At 42.3% G+C, this 16,137-nt stretch overlaps 1 protein-coding gene across 3 annotated transcripts in view; it reads left to right on the plus strand.

Annotated features, from left to right (window-relative positions):
- The window catches only part of smg1 (SMG1 nonsense mediated mRNA decay associated PI3K related kinase), a 75,335-nt gene extending 60,555 nt beyond the window's left edge, over positions 1-14,780 (plus strand). For 2 of the 3 annotated variants that reach the window (XM_067487433.1, XM_067487435.1), the window contains exons 41-64: positions 1,273-1,502; positions 1,585-1,830; positions 2,047-2,185; positions 2,395-2,504; positions 2,663-2,881; positions 3,121-3,314; positions 3,560-3,732; positions 3,925-4,204; positions 5,046-5,318; positions 5,502-5,736; positions 5,845-6,056; positions 6,203-6,359; positions 6,918-7,107; positions 7,378-7,658; positions 8,340-8,549; positions 9,473-9,610; positions 9,750-9,902; positions 10,028-10,207; positions 11,046-11,273; positions 11,558-11,769; positions 11,863-11,963; positions 12,567-12,743; positions 12,954-13,060; positions 13,582-14,780. In XM_067487433.1, the coding sequence (XP_067343534.1) occupies positions 1,273-1,502; positions 1,585-1,830; positions 2,047-2,185; positions 2,395-2,504; positions 2,663-2,881; positions 3,121-3,314; positions 3,560-3,732; positions 3,925-4,204; positions 5,046-5,318; positions 5,502-5,736; positions 5,845-6,056; positions 6,203-6,359; positions 6,918-7,107; positions 7,378-7,658; positions 8,340-8,549; positions 9,473-9,610; positions 9,750-9,902; positions 10,028-10,207; positions 11,046-11,273; positions 11,558-11,769; positions 11,863-11,963; positions 12,567-12,743; positions 12,954-13,060; positions 13,582-13,659 (4,523 nt within the window). In that variant the 3' untranslated portion in view covers positions 13,660-14,780. Of the gene's footprint in view, positions 1-1,272; positions 1,503-1,584; positions 1,831-2,046; positions 2,186-2,394; positions 2,505-2,662; positions 2,882-3,120; positions 3,315-3,559; positions 3,733-3,924; positions 4,205-5,045; positions 5,319-5,501; positions 5,737-5,844; positions 6,057-6,202; positions 6,360-6,917; positions 7,108-7,377; positions 7,659-8,339; positions 8,550-9,472; positions 9,611-9,749; positions 9,903-10,027; positions 10,208-11,045; positions 11,274-11,557; positions 11,770-11,862; positions 11,964-12,566; positions 12,744-12,953; positions 13,061-13,581 lie in introns of those variants that run through there. The other variant, XM_067487436.1, reaches the window with a different exon arrangement.
- Positions 14,781-16,137: the final 1,357 nt, after the last annotated feature.

A 16,137-nucleotide genomic window follows, 5' to 3' on the forward strand; every position in this document is an offset into this window, starting at 1 on the left:
CAGCATTTCTCTTTCGAGAGAGAAAAACCTTTCAGAAGAACAACTATCTCTGCAGCACTCAACAATCAGGCCTGTATAGTGTAGACAGCCTTGATGAAAATCTGTTCTAGACAAAGGTTCATCTTTCAACAGGACAACGACCTTAAGCACAAAGTCAAAATAACAAAGGAGTCGGTACAGGACAACTGTGAATGTTCTTGAGAGGCCAAACATTTCTATAAATGCAATTCTATAAGAAAATGCAACCCTTCTCTCAGAAAACTTTTCCAAGTCCAAATGTTTTGATATTCACGTGCTTATTGTTTTTGTTTGCACTGGACCAACGGAAAAACAAAAAAGTCAAACTTGATTTAAAATATTCACACAGAACTCAAAAATGGACTGTACAAATTATTGGCACCTTGTTAAAATTGTTAGAAATAATTGCTTTTCAAGCGTGTGATTCTCCTGTAATTTGTTATTAGACACACCTCTCCAAGTAATGGGTGTGGGGAATATAGTAATCACACTTGAAACCAGTTAAAATGGAGAAAAGTTGACTCAACCTTTGTGTTTTGTGTCACACTGAGCATGGAGAAAAGAGTATAAAGAGATGTTTGTGGGTTTGATAGAAAAAATTGTGGACAACATAGACAATCTCAATGAACGTCTCTCTGTCGTGGGTATAAGCCCGGTAGAATTTGGGGAGGTTGCGTCTGGAAGGGCATCCGGTGTAAAAATTGTGCCAAATCAACATGCGGACAGTGATCTGCTGTTGTGAATTAACGGGATAAACCAAAAAGACAAAAAAAGAGACAATTATGTTACGGTGTTGCATTCCCTTTTCATTAAGGCTTTAAAAGCAGTCAAAAAGTTAACATGGGGTTGTTTCTCCTCCTGTTGAAAAGAATTGAATACAACCTGTTCAGTGACATCTATGGGCCTAACTTGAATCAAAAGACTGTTAAATCAAAAGCCCCCTGACATACATTACACGATATGTTGTATGTAACATTGCTATTGTAATATAATAACTACAACTACCTGAAGATCTCTGCAGAGCAGGGTGAAGCATAACGAACAAAGCAGAGCAGAGAGGGCTGATTTTGAGTCTATCATTAGTGGTAGAATAAGAAACATTTAAACCTTTGCATTCTGCACAAAATTCTAAATTAGAAATATCAAAATGTCTAACTTTTGATGCTACATGTTGTTAGGTAGTTGAGGAATGCCATAGTTTAATTTATGTAGAATATATAATTATATATAATCGTTTTCTTTTATCTTTCTCAGGATTGGAGGATTTGCATTTGGATGAGCGCATCATGCAGTTCTTGTCTATTGTCAACACCATGTTCACCAAGATCAACCAGCAGGAGCAGCCACGCTTCCACGCCCGCCACTACTCTGTCACTCCACTCGGAACTCGATCAGGACTAATCCAGTGGGTGGATGGTGCCACACCACTTTTTGGCCTCTACAAGCGCTGGCAGCAGAGAGAAGCTGTTCTGCAGGCTCAGAAGGTTGACATTGTCCTTTGTATTATACTGCACATTAGAAGTAGATAAATAAACTTCCTTTTATTGATTTGTTTTTTCTGAGCAGGCCCAGGACTCATTCCAGCAGCAGCCATTACCTCCAGTACCTCGTCCCAGTGAGCTCTACTACAGCCGAATTGGACCAGCTCTAAAGGCAGTGGGTCTCAGTCTAGATGTGACTAGACGAGACTGGCCTCTCAGCGTCATGAAGGAGGTGCTGAAAGAATTGATGGAAACTACACCCTCCAACCTTCTTGCTAAGGAGCTGTGGTGTTCTTGCACCACGCCGAGTGAATGGTGGAGAGTAACTCAGGTAATTGTGGCTCTAAAAATTTACAAAATAATTAGATGTTTAAGGTGATTTTCCTTAACTACTGGTTTTGTTAACTTTGGCTTTTTTTGAATTTTATTTACTTTTTTCTTTTATAAATCTACCATATGGAATTTTTAGAAACTAAATCATTACTCGAAGTCCTACGTCATCCAATGTGTTCTTTGTAGTTGACATACTTTTTCTTTCATATTGCAGTCTTATGCCAGATCCACTGCAGTCATGTCAATGGTAGGATACATCATTGGCCTAGGCGACCGTCACCTTGACAATGTGTTGATTGACATGACCACTGGGGAGGTGGTGCATATTGATTACAATGTATGCTTTGAAAAAGGTCAGTTTCAATCTGTTTGCCTGAAAGTGTGAATGAGAAGAGTCAGTTTCCTGAGAATGACATTAAAACCATTTCACGTTTCACTTCAAAAAAATTGAGTTCTGCAACTAAGAAGAAATAATGGATAAATGATTGAGCCTAATTTATCTATTGGGCTGTTTTGATAGCAGAATGTGACTTAAAATGTTTGTGTCTGTATGTCTCAATAGGTAAGAGTCTTCGGGTGCCGGAGAAGGTCCCTTTCAGGATGACCCACAACATTGAAACTGCTCTGGGAGTCACTGGAGTTGAGGGAATCTTTAGGCTGTCATGTGAACAGGTTACTTTCATTTAACAAACTGCTCCACATCATCATCGCATTCATTCTGAATTGTTATATATTTATTTAAAGCACAGTAATACAGTGTAACAACATGTGAACATGTGAACCGCCGATAGCTGCTGATATAAATGCTAAAATCTGCTATGTCATTACAGGTAGTTCAAATGATGCGGCGAGGCAGAGAGACCCTTCTGACCCTGTTAGAGGCCTTCGTCTATGATCCTCTGGTGGACTGGACAGCTGGGGGCGATGTGGGCTTTGCTGGTGCAGTGTATGGGGGAGGTGGCCAACAGGCTGACAGCAAACAGAGCAAGAGGGAGATGGAGAGAGACATTACCCGTTCTCTGTTCTCCTCCAGGGTAGCTGAGATTAAGGTCAGGTCATGACAAGAATAACCATGTTTCTAAGACTGGACTCTGTTAATAATGAGGTTTTTATTACAGAAGCTATAATAAAAATTCATTAGGTGGTAGTGAACGCCATTTTGAGTGTCACCCTTGGTGCCCTACTACAGGGACCCCAAGATGTAATAAAGTGCCATACATAGAAGATAAACAAGCAAAGCATTTTAGGATTTTAAGTGTGACCAGTATTTTGTGGTGACTACAAACAGGTGAACTGGTTTAAGAATCGTGATGAGATGTTGGCAGTGCTGCCACAAGTGCAAGAGTCTGTGGAGGAGTACTTGCTCCTGCAGGAGCTTCTCTGCCAGGGAGAAAAATTACAAACCAAATTGCAGGAGGAGATGGGTTTTCTTGAAGGAGCAGAGAACCATCCAGACCATCTTATCCTCACCCTGGAGCAAAGGTTTGATGGCGCATTACTCCACATTTATGTTGTACTGAATGTTTGTGCTGAGTTTATATTTTCACAGCTATAAACTTATTTATGAAACACTTCTTTTATTTATTTGAATGTGGGAACTCACAATCTAGTGTTTTTAGCTGTACGTTTTCTTTTTAAAATTAACCAGGATCTAGACTGTATATACAGCATGCAACAAAATATAGCACCACGTTCTGCAAGCGTGTTTACCAAGCTCTTCCTCGCAGGTACTCTGAACATACCCAGCTACAGTCACGGCAACGGACTGTGCAGGAGGCCATACAGAGCAAGCTGGCTGATCTGGACCAATGGATCTCCCAGTACCAGGCAGCATTCTCAAACTTGGAGGCAACCCAACTGGCCAGTCTGCTGCAGGACATCAGCAGTCCCATAGATCTCGGTTAGACCCACTAGAAATAAAAATTAATTTTTGTAGCACTTTCGTTTGTATTTACTTTTATTTTTGCAACTTCTGTTGCTGACATTTAAATAGGTAGATACCATTTCATCATTTGCTCCTGCCAGCAGTGTAGAGCGTAATGTGAACACTGTTAGTTGTTTTACATTTGTTCTTTGTTGTCCAATCATCCAGGCCCTCCTAGCTATGTGCCAGCTACAGCCTTCCTGCAGAATGCAGGCCAGGCCCACCTGATAAGCCAGTGCGAGAGCCTGGAGGCAGAAGTAAATGCCCTGTTGCAGCAGCGCCGTGGGGCCCTTCGTGGATGCCTGGAACAGCTGCACAGCTATGCTACAGTGGCTTTGCTATACCCACGTGCTACCCTGCTGCTTCATCGGGCACACAAGTGGAAGGCCTGGCTGGAGGAACTGCTGAGAGACATGACAGTGGAGAACTGCCAACACATCTACAGACAGTATGTATTACATAATTTTGGTGATACATGATTCATTTTAGTAAGCGTAGCGCCAGGACATGAAAGCTGTCCACTAGGAACACACTGTACCTAAAGCCATAGAGGTACGAATTGTGACCGTAAGGGGTCAAGGGGGTGCATGACTCATGTAATTTCGAATAGTTCCAACAAAGGGATTTAGAAAATCGGGATTTAAGTGAATGTTTTTGACTTCTTGTACAGCTTTATAAACAATTTGTCTTAACAAATGTACAGTATGATTGAAATATTTTTACATGCATTATCAATCTTTGTATTACTGAATTGTTCATCACAAATGTATACTGAGGGATCTGCATGAATAAGCAAGTGATCATTGAAACAATTCAATGTAAAAGAGTACACAATATAAAAAGTCTTGTGTTAAAGTTTAGCTTATGTTTGTTTTATAGTCTTTTTACATAAACAGCATTGGCATAACTTTATCTCAAGCGAGACAAAGTTATTTCTTTGGTTCTTCCAGCAGTATTTTCCTTGATTATTTGACAAAAACATAATTCTAATGGAATAATTCTAATCTCTATTACACTACACTTTCTAACACCTCAATGGACAATGGAGATGTCAGTCTCTTTCCTCTTAGACTATGCTGCTGCAGACTATGCCATTGAGGTATATTATGTTTTATACGCATGATCCAAAGTATTTCTTCGGCACACCTTAACAGAAATGCTGTTTGAAGACCACACCATGAAGATGTTTGGGTTAACATTTTTATCAGTAATATTATATCATGCTTGTTCTGTTGTTAAACTCTTACAACCCATGTCAACAGCTAAGTTTCTGTTTTTCCTTCCTACAGATATGAGGTACTTTTTGCCCCCCAGCCTCCCGCAGCCTCCTGCCAGTTCCTATCCAGCGTGGAATTAACTTTGCAGCATCAAGTTGCTGATGCCAATGAGAGGGTGATGCACCAAGCAGAGCGACTGAAGGTTGAGGGCACAACTGTAGCAGCCTGTGAAGAGCAGCTGCAGGAGATTGAGCACTGCATCACGGTGTTCCTTCGGGAAAATGGAGAGCCGGGCTCCCTCAGCTTGGCTGGAATAATCACCTCTGCTCTCTGCACACTCTCCAGGTGTGCCCATTTTATGCTGTTCTTTCTAAATTAGTGGTTCAGAGTGCCTTTTGATTCAAAAACTGCTATAGTTCCGAAAACTTTCTTTGCCACAAGTAGACTTTATCCAACTTATTTGTTAGAATTACCAAACTGGAAGTTGTAGGTAAACAGAAGTTAATGCTTTTGTTTGTTTTTCCCCAGACGCAACCTGGTGATGGAGGGGGCGGCAGCCAGTGCTGGGGAGCAGTTAGTAGACCTAACATCTCGAGATGGGGCATGGTTTTTAGAGGAGCTCTGCAGCATGATTGGTAATGTCAGTGCCCTGGCAACACTGCTGCAACACTGCCCGCTTTTGCCTCATGACTTGGAGCTGCCTGCAACTTCAGCTATCACCCAGACTGTGTACCTGGCCAGTGCTGTCTACACCTGCTTGCAGGTAGGCGAACCCCTACAACACTGAAAGTTGTAAATAGAAGTAGAAGCCTATTCACTGAGTGGAAATGAGCTTTTTGTTCTGACACAGATGTCTCCTTTTTTACTGTAGGAGCTGAACACCAACTTCCGTCAGATCATCTTTCCAGAGGCTTTGCGCTGTATGATCAAAGGAGAGCCCACCTTGGAGTCCATGCTGACAGAGCTGGAGCAGCTGGTAGAGCAGAGTTCTGATGGTCTAGGCCTGCAGGGCTTGATAGATAGTCTACAGTCCACCACAGGCCTGGACCATGATAGTTACAACCACTGCCTCCACATCACCAGGTAGGTAGCTGCTTTGGTTGTGAATTCTTAACATTAACACTTCTAAATAGACCCTACACAGCATTATCTTAACTGATTGCCCACAAATGCTTGAACATGCCTAAGCAAGTCTGATGTATTAAAAAAAATAATCTTTTTGTGTTCAGGGTGCTGCGTGCTCAGTATTCTGAGCTTATCCAGCCTCGCAGCATAGATGGACCAGGGCAGGACACACCAAAGATGTCTGCAGGTCAAATGTTGCTGGTCGCCTTTGATGGCATGTTCACCCAGTTAGAGACTGCCTTTGGGCAGCTCACAGACAAGGTAGCACAGGTTTTCTCACAGACTTGAATGAAGGCTACTTATAGTATGTCAGGTTGTCAATTGTCTTTTGTATTGTTTTGTTTGTTTTTTGATAGTACCTTCTCTGAATTCCATACTAGATTTCTATGAATGTAGAGTGCCATTTAACAGCTCTAGTTAACAGCTCTTGAAACCAGTGTTGTTGTCACACCTCATCAACTGATTACACTGTACTAGAGCTTTCAAAGGTGTTTAGACTCAGTGCAGTATTTCCCAGCCTCAGTTGCCTATTTGTAGCAAGTAGCTGTTGTAAAATAAGTGTTTGTCAAAGTCAGATTGGTGTTGGGCTGGAACTTGATCCAGCTATTGCATCCCATCCTGATGCTCTAATGATTGAGCCACCAGGCTGCCATACTTACTATACAAATGTAGGCCTGTATATATCAGACATATATTATCAGTAAATGTTTTGTACTATTTATATGCTGCATTTCTAGCAGAATTATTAGCTAAATTATAATCTCAGAGGACAACTCACTATCATCTCATCATTTTCTGATTTCTACTGCTCCTTCTCAGCTGAGTTCTTTGGAAGTGCCATCAGCCTGGCGGAAGGTTGATGTACTACGAGAGGCTCGAGCCACACAGCTTCACTTCTTTGAGAGCCTGAATCAGCGGCAGCTGATGGAAGAAGTATTCTTCCTCAAGAGACTGCAAACCATCAGAGATTTTTTCAGACTCTGTTCTTCCTTTGCTCAAACTCTGTCTGGTAAGAGCTTTTTACTGCCACATAAAACAACTTGGAATGCACTCATCAGGTTTTTCACACTTGCCAGCCACCTTTTTGCTAATCTTTATACAAGATGCTGCAAAACACATCCCTAAACAGTAACTTATTGATCCTTTTTATGCTGTAAAATGTGTATGTATTACTGCTTTAAACTGTACTGTACAGGAATGTATGTAGTGTAGCCCAGGCAGGGTGAATGGAACTGTCCAGTTTGCTGGCTCACAAGTGTGACAGATCTCATGTGTCCAGGTACCTGTCCTCCAGCTGAGGACCTATTACCTACAAATGGACCAGTTGTTTTGGGAAAGCCGCTATTCCGGCGGCCCAGTGCGGTGGGTTCAGGAGTTGCAGTGATTAGTGAGGAACAGATGACTCGACCCATCAAGGCCTTTACAGCGGAGTTTGTTCGGCAGATGCTCATGGGTCTGCCCAGCCAAGCTCTCAGTCTGGCCCTCTGCAGCACGCTATCCACCCTTGGCCTAGATGTTGTTTCTCAGGTGGAGGCAAAAGATTTTGGTGCAGAGAATAAGGTATGGCCATTGTCAGCTGAACCACCATGTAACACAAGCACCCTGTTGAAATGTCACAGCTGCCAGCAGCACACTATTACGTTTAATTTACTATAACACACACCAGGAATAAAATGCATATTTATTTATGTGCAATAACTTTTTTTTTTTTTTTTTTTTAATATATAATGTTGCAAGTCATGCATATTTAGGCCTTAATTGACACTTGATTCTTGGTTGTGCATCACATAAAACACGTTAACTAAAAATGTGCATGGAGTTGGAGAGACTCTAATTGGACCCCTACAACATGTGCTCCAGAGAAGGCAGACATAACTAGCTAGGGTTTGGGTAAGGTTAAGCTTGATTAACCATCAGAAGACCCAACTGGTTTGGCTACCAAAAAGTGGGTGACTTTCCCCAAGCCTCTCACACGTCATATTGACCCTTTGACTATGTTCTGTTTTTCCTTCAGCATACGTCTTAAGACTTGTTGCTCACATTAATTTTGAATGTTAAGATAATCACCCAATAGTAAACAACACACAAATTTGAGTCCCACTCATTACATAAATTGTGTTTTCCATGGTAGACCGCAGGAGAGGGGAACAACCCTTGTGGCTGGTCTCAGAACTACCACAAAAGGTCACCTTCTCTTCTAGCCTATCTTGACCTAAATGGGTCTCTTTTCTGGCGTTAAAGGTGTCTCTGGATGAGCTTTGTAAGAAAGCGGTAGAGCAGAGCCTGACATCAGGCCGTGTGTCACAGCTGCTCCTGAACCGAGCCACAGTGCTGGCCTCCTCCTATGACACGGCTTGGAAGAAAGTGGACCTGCTAAGGAGATTGGATGCCAACCTGGAGGCTACCAAGGCTAGTCTGCAGAGAAGCCAGCTGCACATTGCCATGTTCCAGGTACTCACAGTCGTGTGTGTGTGTGTGTGTGTGGTTGCACTTCTGATAAGGTGCGTTACTAATTGAACAGTATTGAAAATGTTGCTTACTTTCAGGTATGTAGCGTTTATACTGATTTGGATATTGGGCTAATTTTCATATTTGTCCATATCTATAAATTATATTATTCCAATTTTATCCCACTTACTCTGCAACCACAACATACGTCCATCTTAAACCCATGTAAGTAGCACTTGATTGCTAACTATTTTTATAGTTTGCACTTTTGTGTGTCAGGGGCTTATTTATTCCCAATACAATGTGATGAAGTTGTAAGGTACAGTTAGGTCAGACAAGTTATTAATGAGGATTAATGTGCTGACTGGTTTGGGGGAATAGAGTAAATTTAGTCATATAATTAGATGATTAGCAAACAGTTAACCAAGATGGGCTCATTGAAGAGGTCACAGAGGACAAGAAGTCACAGGGTGTGTCATGTTTAGAGGGATGCTTAAGATCACAGTAAGCACTTTGCTGTTACAAGGCCTAAAGCAATGTAGTAGATAGTGGGTCCTGGGGTCACAAGATCTACATGCAGGTGTAATAAAAGGGTTTTATTGCTTCACAACTGACATTGTCAGATAACCTAGAAAAGCACAAGAATAATAACTGTCAACTGCGTGCACTTGGTTTCTTCATTCATGCTTTGTGAGGGTGGTTCCTTTCTTGGGTTTGATTATAAATAGAAAGGATTTGAGAGACACAAGTCAAAAGAGACCAACATCCATGTGTTCTTCTCCATGCCGGCATGTATTAAACTGAGATTGTTCATCATGCTGAGTTCTGTTTACAACTCTTCAAAGATCTAGTAACACTTGAATAAGGAAGAGGGAAATTTTCTGTCACACTGTTTGTGTAACGTTTGTTTTTGTGTTTAATCCCAGTGGCAGCATGAAGATGTTCTGAGCCCTAATAATCAGCCTCTAAGTGTTAGTATTCCTCCTCGCTCGGTCATCCTAAGCAACATGAAGAAGAAGCTGTACAAGCTGAGTCAGGATGAGGCAGCCATAGTCTCCATTCAGGTTAGTAATAATTATATACCCTATGCAATGTTGAACATTTCAAGTACTTTACAATCAAGTTAATGTAATTTTTCTTAAATAATCTATTCTCAGTGAAAATATTGTTTATCCAGTATTCTTTGACTATTGGCGTCTGCAGGAAAAACTGGCGTCTCTGGAGGCTAGCATTGAACAGCGTCTGAAATGGGCTGGTGGAGCCAACCCAGCACTGGCCCCTGTCCTGCAGGACTTTGACATGACCATCAGGGAAAGACGTGCTGTGGTAGCCAGAGAGAACCAACGGACCAACCAGGTAACACCACCTCCGTGTTCAAGATGAGCAGCTCTTTTGTAAAACCTCACTGTCCCTAATTAGCCACAGTGCTTGATTTATGATCAATATTAAAGAAATTACTTTTCCCTTTCTGCTTTTCTCAGGTGACCTTCTTGTGCTCTACTATCCTGAACTTTGAGGGGCTTCGGACTCGGTCTCCCGAGGCCCTCAGCATGGATGCGGCACTGTTTGAGCTGCTGAAGCGCTGCCAGCAAACCTGTTCCTATGCTGCACAGTTCAGCAGCACAGTGTCTCCACTGGAGCTCCAACTACTGCACAGACTGGTGAGTTTGACCTCTGACCAATGTTTTTTTTTTTTTTTTAATTGAGCTGTTACTTTCTCTCAACTGGCGAAGTAGTTTTGGAGCAATCAGTTACAAAGGAAGGAGGCAGTGAAGAAAAAGAAACTTATTAATGTATTTTTAAAGAGATAAATGTTGTTATAGATTTAAAATAAGTGAATAAATAATTATATACATGTATTAGCATAAAGAGTACTGAAAAAACCTGAGAGCCATAAAAGTTTTGGGAAAGTAATAAAAAAATAACAAAAATTATTCCGTTCAATTAATAACATTAATATAGTTTTAAACGAGATGAGTTTTTAAGTCACTCACAATTCAATTAAAGTTGCACTCCCATCACGTGAAAACTGCACGTATAACAGCTGGCAAGGTGTGACCAGTTTGGGGGTAAAATTTAGCTGACCCTGCACAATTTCTGCCAGGCTACTCCTGTCTGGAGTGATGTGTGTCAGGTTGCAGGCTGCAGTGGACAGTATCGTTTTAAAAAGAGATCCCAGTGCAATTTGTGTTTGGGGACTGGTGTCTCAGTGTTGGAGCATTGGTTTGGGATGCAGAAGGCTGCATGTTTAAATCCCACCCCACCAGGTGTGGTCCCACCTATCCACCAAGGGCCACCCTTATGCCGGTCCCGAGCCCAAATAAAATGGGAGAGTTGCAGCATGAAGGGCACCCATCATTCCACTGTGGCTTTCTCTGAAGGGACAAGGGGAAAGACAGTGATCTTTTGATCGCCATGCAATGTATAGAGTTTGACAGCCGACGGTCTTGTAATTGTCAGTGCAGGGGAAAACTGTTCAACCTCTTTTTTTACCACCAGCGTCCACTGCTGGATCTGCCCATAGGCAGTCCTGATTGGCTGAGCTGTGCCCAGAGGCAGCTGGAGGAAGAGCTGAGCACTGAGCGAAGGACACAGGAAGAAAGGGAGCAGCAGCTGGAGTCCTGTGGAGAGACTCTGCAGCTCCTTGTTGACTCCATTAAAACCATCCTGTCCAACCACAACCGCCAGCTAGCTGATGTGAAGCACCTGCTAAGAGCAATGGCTAAGGTTTTTCATTTCAACTTTATTTGGATAGCGTCAATTCACAACAGTCATCTCTAGACACTTTACAGAATAAAGTCAAGACTATAAAGCTGTATAGAGAAAATGCAACAAGCCCTATGCAATAGTGTGCACGTCCATGCATGTTTATTTTAAATTCAGTCTTTAACTTGGGGTTAAAAAAAGGTGTCTTCTTGAAAGGTCGGTAAGGCTTAAATGACTGTTTGTGTGTTAGTTCATGCTGACCCATAAATCTGTTTCAGTTGTTCACTGTTAACTCTGTCCTGCAGGATGAGGAGGCGGCATTGGCAGATGGGGAAGACGTGGCATATGAGGGCAGCGTCCGTCACTTCCTGTTGGAGTATAAAGCATGGCAGGACAACATCCAGCTAGTCTTATTCACTGTGGTCCAGGCCAGCGGGCAGCCTCGCAGTCAGGAACAGCTGGAACTGCTAGAGGAGATTCCTGTTACCTTGAAGGAGCTGTACACCCAGAGCCAGAGGTACTCTATATATAACGTACATGTGTTCTGTCATACATAGTTGTAATGTCCTTGGTTAAACCCTGATTTAATGTTGTGTGCACATCTCTGCAGTGTGTATAATGGCCTGGTGGGTTTTGCTTCCCCACTGGTGACAGACAGAGAAACTGATTGTGCAAGTCCTGTTTCTGCAGCACAGACGAGCTTTGCAGCAGGTACGGACTCAAAATAAATTTAAATTATTTTTTCGTCTAAAAAAAATAAATAAATACTGCAGGAGTGCTATAAAGATCTTCTTCATACCATTTTAATACTCCAGGGAAGGATTAATTATAAGCACAGGAGATTTTGTGATGATCAAGCAACTCTCAGGCTGACATTAGCAGTGCTGGATGTTAGGGAGTTTTAAAAGCACCATAGAGCAGAAGTCTCCAGCCACCTCTGAAATACTCCTTGTCCCTTTTAGCCCATTATATGCTAAAGGGGACACTGTCACACTGCTTTTTCAGTTCAGGAAGTGTATGCTAGAGTTTTCTCTTACCTAAACCTGTAGGTCTTTTCTTGCTTGTCCCCTAGACACCAGCTGCTGCTGGAATTAGACATTAAATTAGAAAGTTAGCTTGAATTCAGTTAGTAAATTGACCTTTAAAATAAAGGAAACTACTGGTTTATTTATTTACAGCCGTCCTTTAAGCCTCACAGTCATACATAATGTATAGGTACTGACGTTTAAATTTATTTTAGCTTTCTAACATTAATCTACATGTTTCTGTTAATTGTCCTTTCATCCAACCACATCATGTGTTATTTGATGTCAGCTGTTCGATGCAGTGGAGTGAAAACACAACCAGACTCAATGTCCCAGAATGCACGCAAGACTCTGCCACGTCACTTGGGAACCCCCACTGACACACCAGCTAGCAATCTGCTGGTGAACAGCAAAGGCCTCAACCCCAGTCCCAAGAGGGCTGTACGAGACCCTAAAACAGGAAGAGGTACTGCGTTACAATCAGTGGCAATAACTGCATTTCACACCTAATGCTAAATACATGCGGAGTACTACATAAAGTGGGATCTTATTAGAATGCTCAGATGTCAGACTTTCAAATGAATAAAAGTATATACTTTCCAAAGTATAAACTATAAATATCAATTGTGGTCAAGTCCCCTGCACTGCTCTGAATTTGCTGCTTGCCATGTTGCAGCTGTCCAGGAGAGGAACTCGTATGCTGTCAGTGTGTGGAAGAGAGTGAAAGCCAAGCTTGAGGGCAGAGACATCGATCCTAACAGGAGGATGAGCGCCACTGAGCAGGTAATACACAAAACACACTGGCCTAGTCTTATGCCAGAAGATCTTTTGCCAAGCGAACACCAGAACACTCTAACCATAAAAGTTTAAAGCATGTTTCACACATGAACTCTGGACAGTGTCAGGAGAAAAATTTGTTCAGTAACAGACATTGTTCCGTAACACACACTGAGATCAGAGGTATTATTTCGGGAAAAACTCGATTTGAAACCTGATTTCAGTGAGGGGTTTAGTGCACACTGGAGGCACAACAAGATAGAAAACTTGTGAGTGAACAGTTCTGACAGTGATGAGCAGTGTTAAGCTACTGCTTTTTATTTTAGTGTACAAACCATTGAGTACTGTAGTGTTTTCTACAGTGTTTTCTGTAGTTCACAGTAAAATAGGGCATACTGTCACCTGATGTTTGTCATTCTTTTGGAAAGCTGTAGAGTAAGTGCTAGTGTTCACATTCAGACTGGTGTCCTGTTGTCCTAAGAATGATGAGGATTAACCTGAACATATTTCCTGCTGTTTAACTACAGGTGGACTTTGTCATCAAAGAGGCCACCAACTTGGACAACCTGGCCCAGCTGTATGAGGGCTGGACTGCCTGGGTGTGAACGCTATGCTGCTTCATGTCTTTGGTCCAGCGAAGGCTTGGAGATCCACCAGAGTCCAGCAGGTCTGGGGTGTCAGCAGCAGCACCAGGCCACACTGGGGAGAGGAAATGGGAAGTGGGTGCTTAGTCCACCCTCCCAAACTCCTGGGCACCCAAACTGGGGCAGCGACCTCGTAGCACCGCTGCAACCACACTCCCCCAACCATCGGCGATCGGGCTAACAACGCTTAGTGGGCCTGCGGCCCCCTTCATTTCTAGGGTTTGACCAGGCAAAGAAGCGCCGATTGGGGGAGGGGGGAAGGAGGGAAAGGCCTCCTCACCCTCGACTTTGGAGATACCTTCCCCCCTCACCTGCATAGCTCACTATCAAGTTGTACCCATAAACATCACTGCATCCTGTTGAGCCAAGCTAAGTCCACCTGAGGTCAGGATGAAGCAGGAAGTGAGCAGGTTTCCTCTGAAGCACCCAGCTGATGTGCTGTGGGTGGGACTTCACCGGGGCTTAAGCTCAGATGTGCCCATACTTGTTTTTCGCTAATTTTTCCTCCATGGCGTTGTGATTCTGATTGGCCAGTGGGTGACACAGTTGGGCAGGAATGATGAGAACCTAGGTTCTTCAGCATACCTTAGGCTACACAGACACCCACTTGCAACCTAAAATGAAAAGAAATGACGGATGATTGATGAACATTGAAGACTTTGTTTTTGACATGTCTGATTTCACAGAATTAAAGATGGAGTTTTCTCAGGAGGCTTATTGTACTTGTCTGTCATGTGAAATAGTTCTGGGTGGCTTGTCTGTAAGCTTAGAATGGACACATAAATGTGAAATCACTTAGAGCTTTCTTTATCTTCAGTCTGTGTTGTGTTTTGTAACTCAGTCTTTGTTTTGATAGAACAATAGTAGACTTTGGCCTTTTTTGACTTGCCTGTCACGAGCTGTTGCTTGCCTCACACATATTTACTCCCCAACCCTAATGCCTGCATTTTATTAATCTTGAGCTTCTCTAGTTTTACATTTTTAGTGGGAGAATTTATGTTTTTGGTGATGGTGCAAAATGATAATTCTTAATGCTTTTATTGGATTTTGTTGGATGCCAAATAAACATTGAAGTAACAAGTGTGAAGTGTTTTATTTAATGTAAAAACTGAGATAAGAAAACCAGATAATGCATGAAATGGTTAGGAATTCCAAATGCAGTGAAGTTTTACTTTTGTCACCAACATCATTAAGCTTTTCAGCTTTAAAGTGTGTTTCAAAGGTCAAGTTTGAGAAAAGCTGCTCTAGTTTAAAATTAAGCAAAATTAAATCACAGACTCTGTTCTTGGTGTTGAACTGACTTGTGATATCTTTTTAGAGTCGGCTCTAGGGGTTTAGAGGTTTGAGGGAATAGAGTAAATATAGTCGTATAATTAGATGATTAGCAAACAGGCAAACACAATGGGGTTTATTGAAGAGGTTATAAAGGGGACCAGAAGTCACAGGGTGTATCCTGTTTAAATGGTAAATGGTCTGCACTTATATAGTGCTGGGGACCTATTGGCACTCAAAGCACTTTACACTGCTTTTTATTTACCCATTCACACACACACTCATACACCAGTGGGGGAGCTGCTATGCAGCTGGCCAACACTCACCGGGGGCAACTAAGTTGGGGTTCAGTGTCTTGCTCAAGGACACTTCAACATATGACCGAGCTGGGGATTGAACCAACAACTGTGAGATTAGTGGACACCCGCTCTACCTTCCTGCGCCACAGTCGTTTAGAAGACTTAAGATCCCCGTAGGCACTTTGCTGTTACAAGGCCCAAAGCAATGTAGTAGATAGTGGGTCCTGGGGTCACAAGATCTACAAGAAGGTGCAATAAAAGGATTTTATTGCTTCACAACTGACATTAACAGATAACCTAAAAAGGGACAAGAATGGTGACTGTTACCTGCGTGCACCTGGTTTCTTCATTCATGTTTTGTGAGGGTGGTTCCTTTCTTGAGTTAGAGTATAAATAGAAGGGGTTTGAGAGATACAAGTCAGAAAACACCAACCACCAACACCAATCTGTGTTCTTCGCCAGCATGTATTAAACTGGGATGATTCATCACGCTGAGATCTGTCTACAACTCTTCAAAGATCTAGTAACACTTGACTAAGGAAGAGAGAAAAATGTCTATCACAGAGGCTCCAAAGATGTGGAACTAACCTGTATTTTACAAAACGATCAACGAAAAAAACAAAACCAGTAATAAATGTGCACATCTGCACAGTTTGGGTCACATAATAAATCTGATTCTGTGCAAAGGAATGGTTGCATGATGCCACATCAGCAGCTACAAGCTAGAACTAAAGAAAGAAGAGATTACAAATTAACATTGCTGCTGTTTCAACTTTGACACAACTGGAATTGGGGGGGGGGGGTTGTCTTACTACAGCAAATGTTAACATTAGGATTCAAAGTCCACAGAGAGCCAGCACTATCCCAT

This window comes from Channa argus, chromosome 20, assembly GCF_033026475.1.
Source record: "Channa argus isolate prfri chromosome 20, Channa argus male v1.0, whole genome shotgun sequence".
NCBI lineage: Eukaryota > Metazoa > Chordata > Actinopteri > Anabantiformes > Channidae > Channa > Channa argus.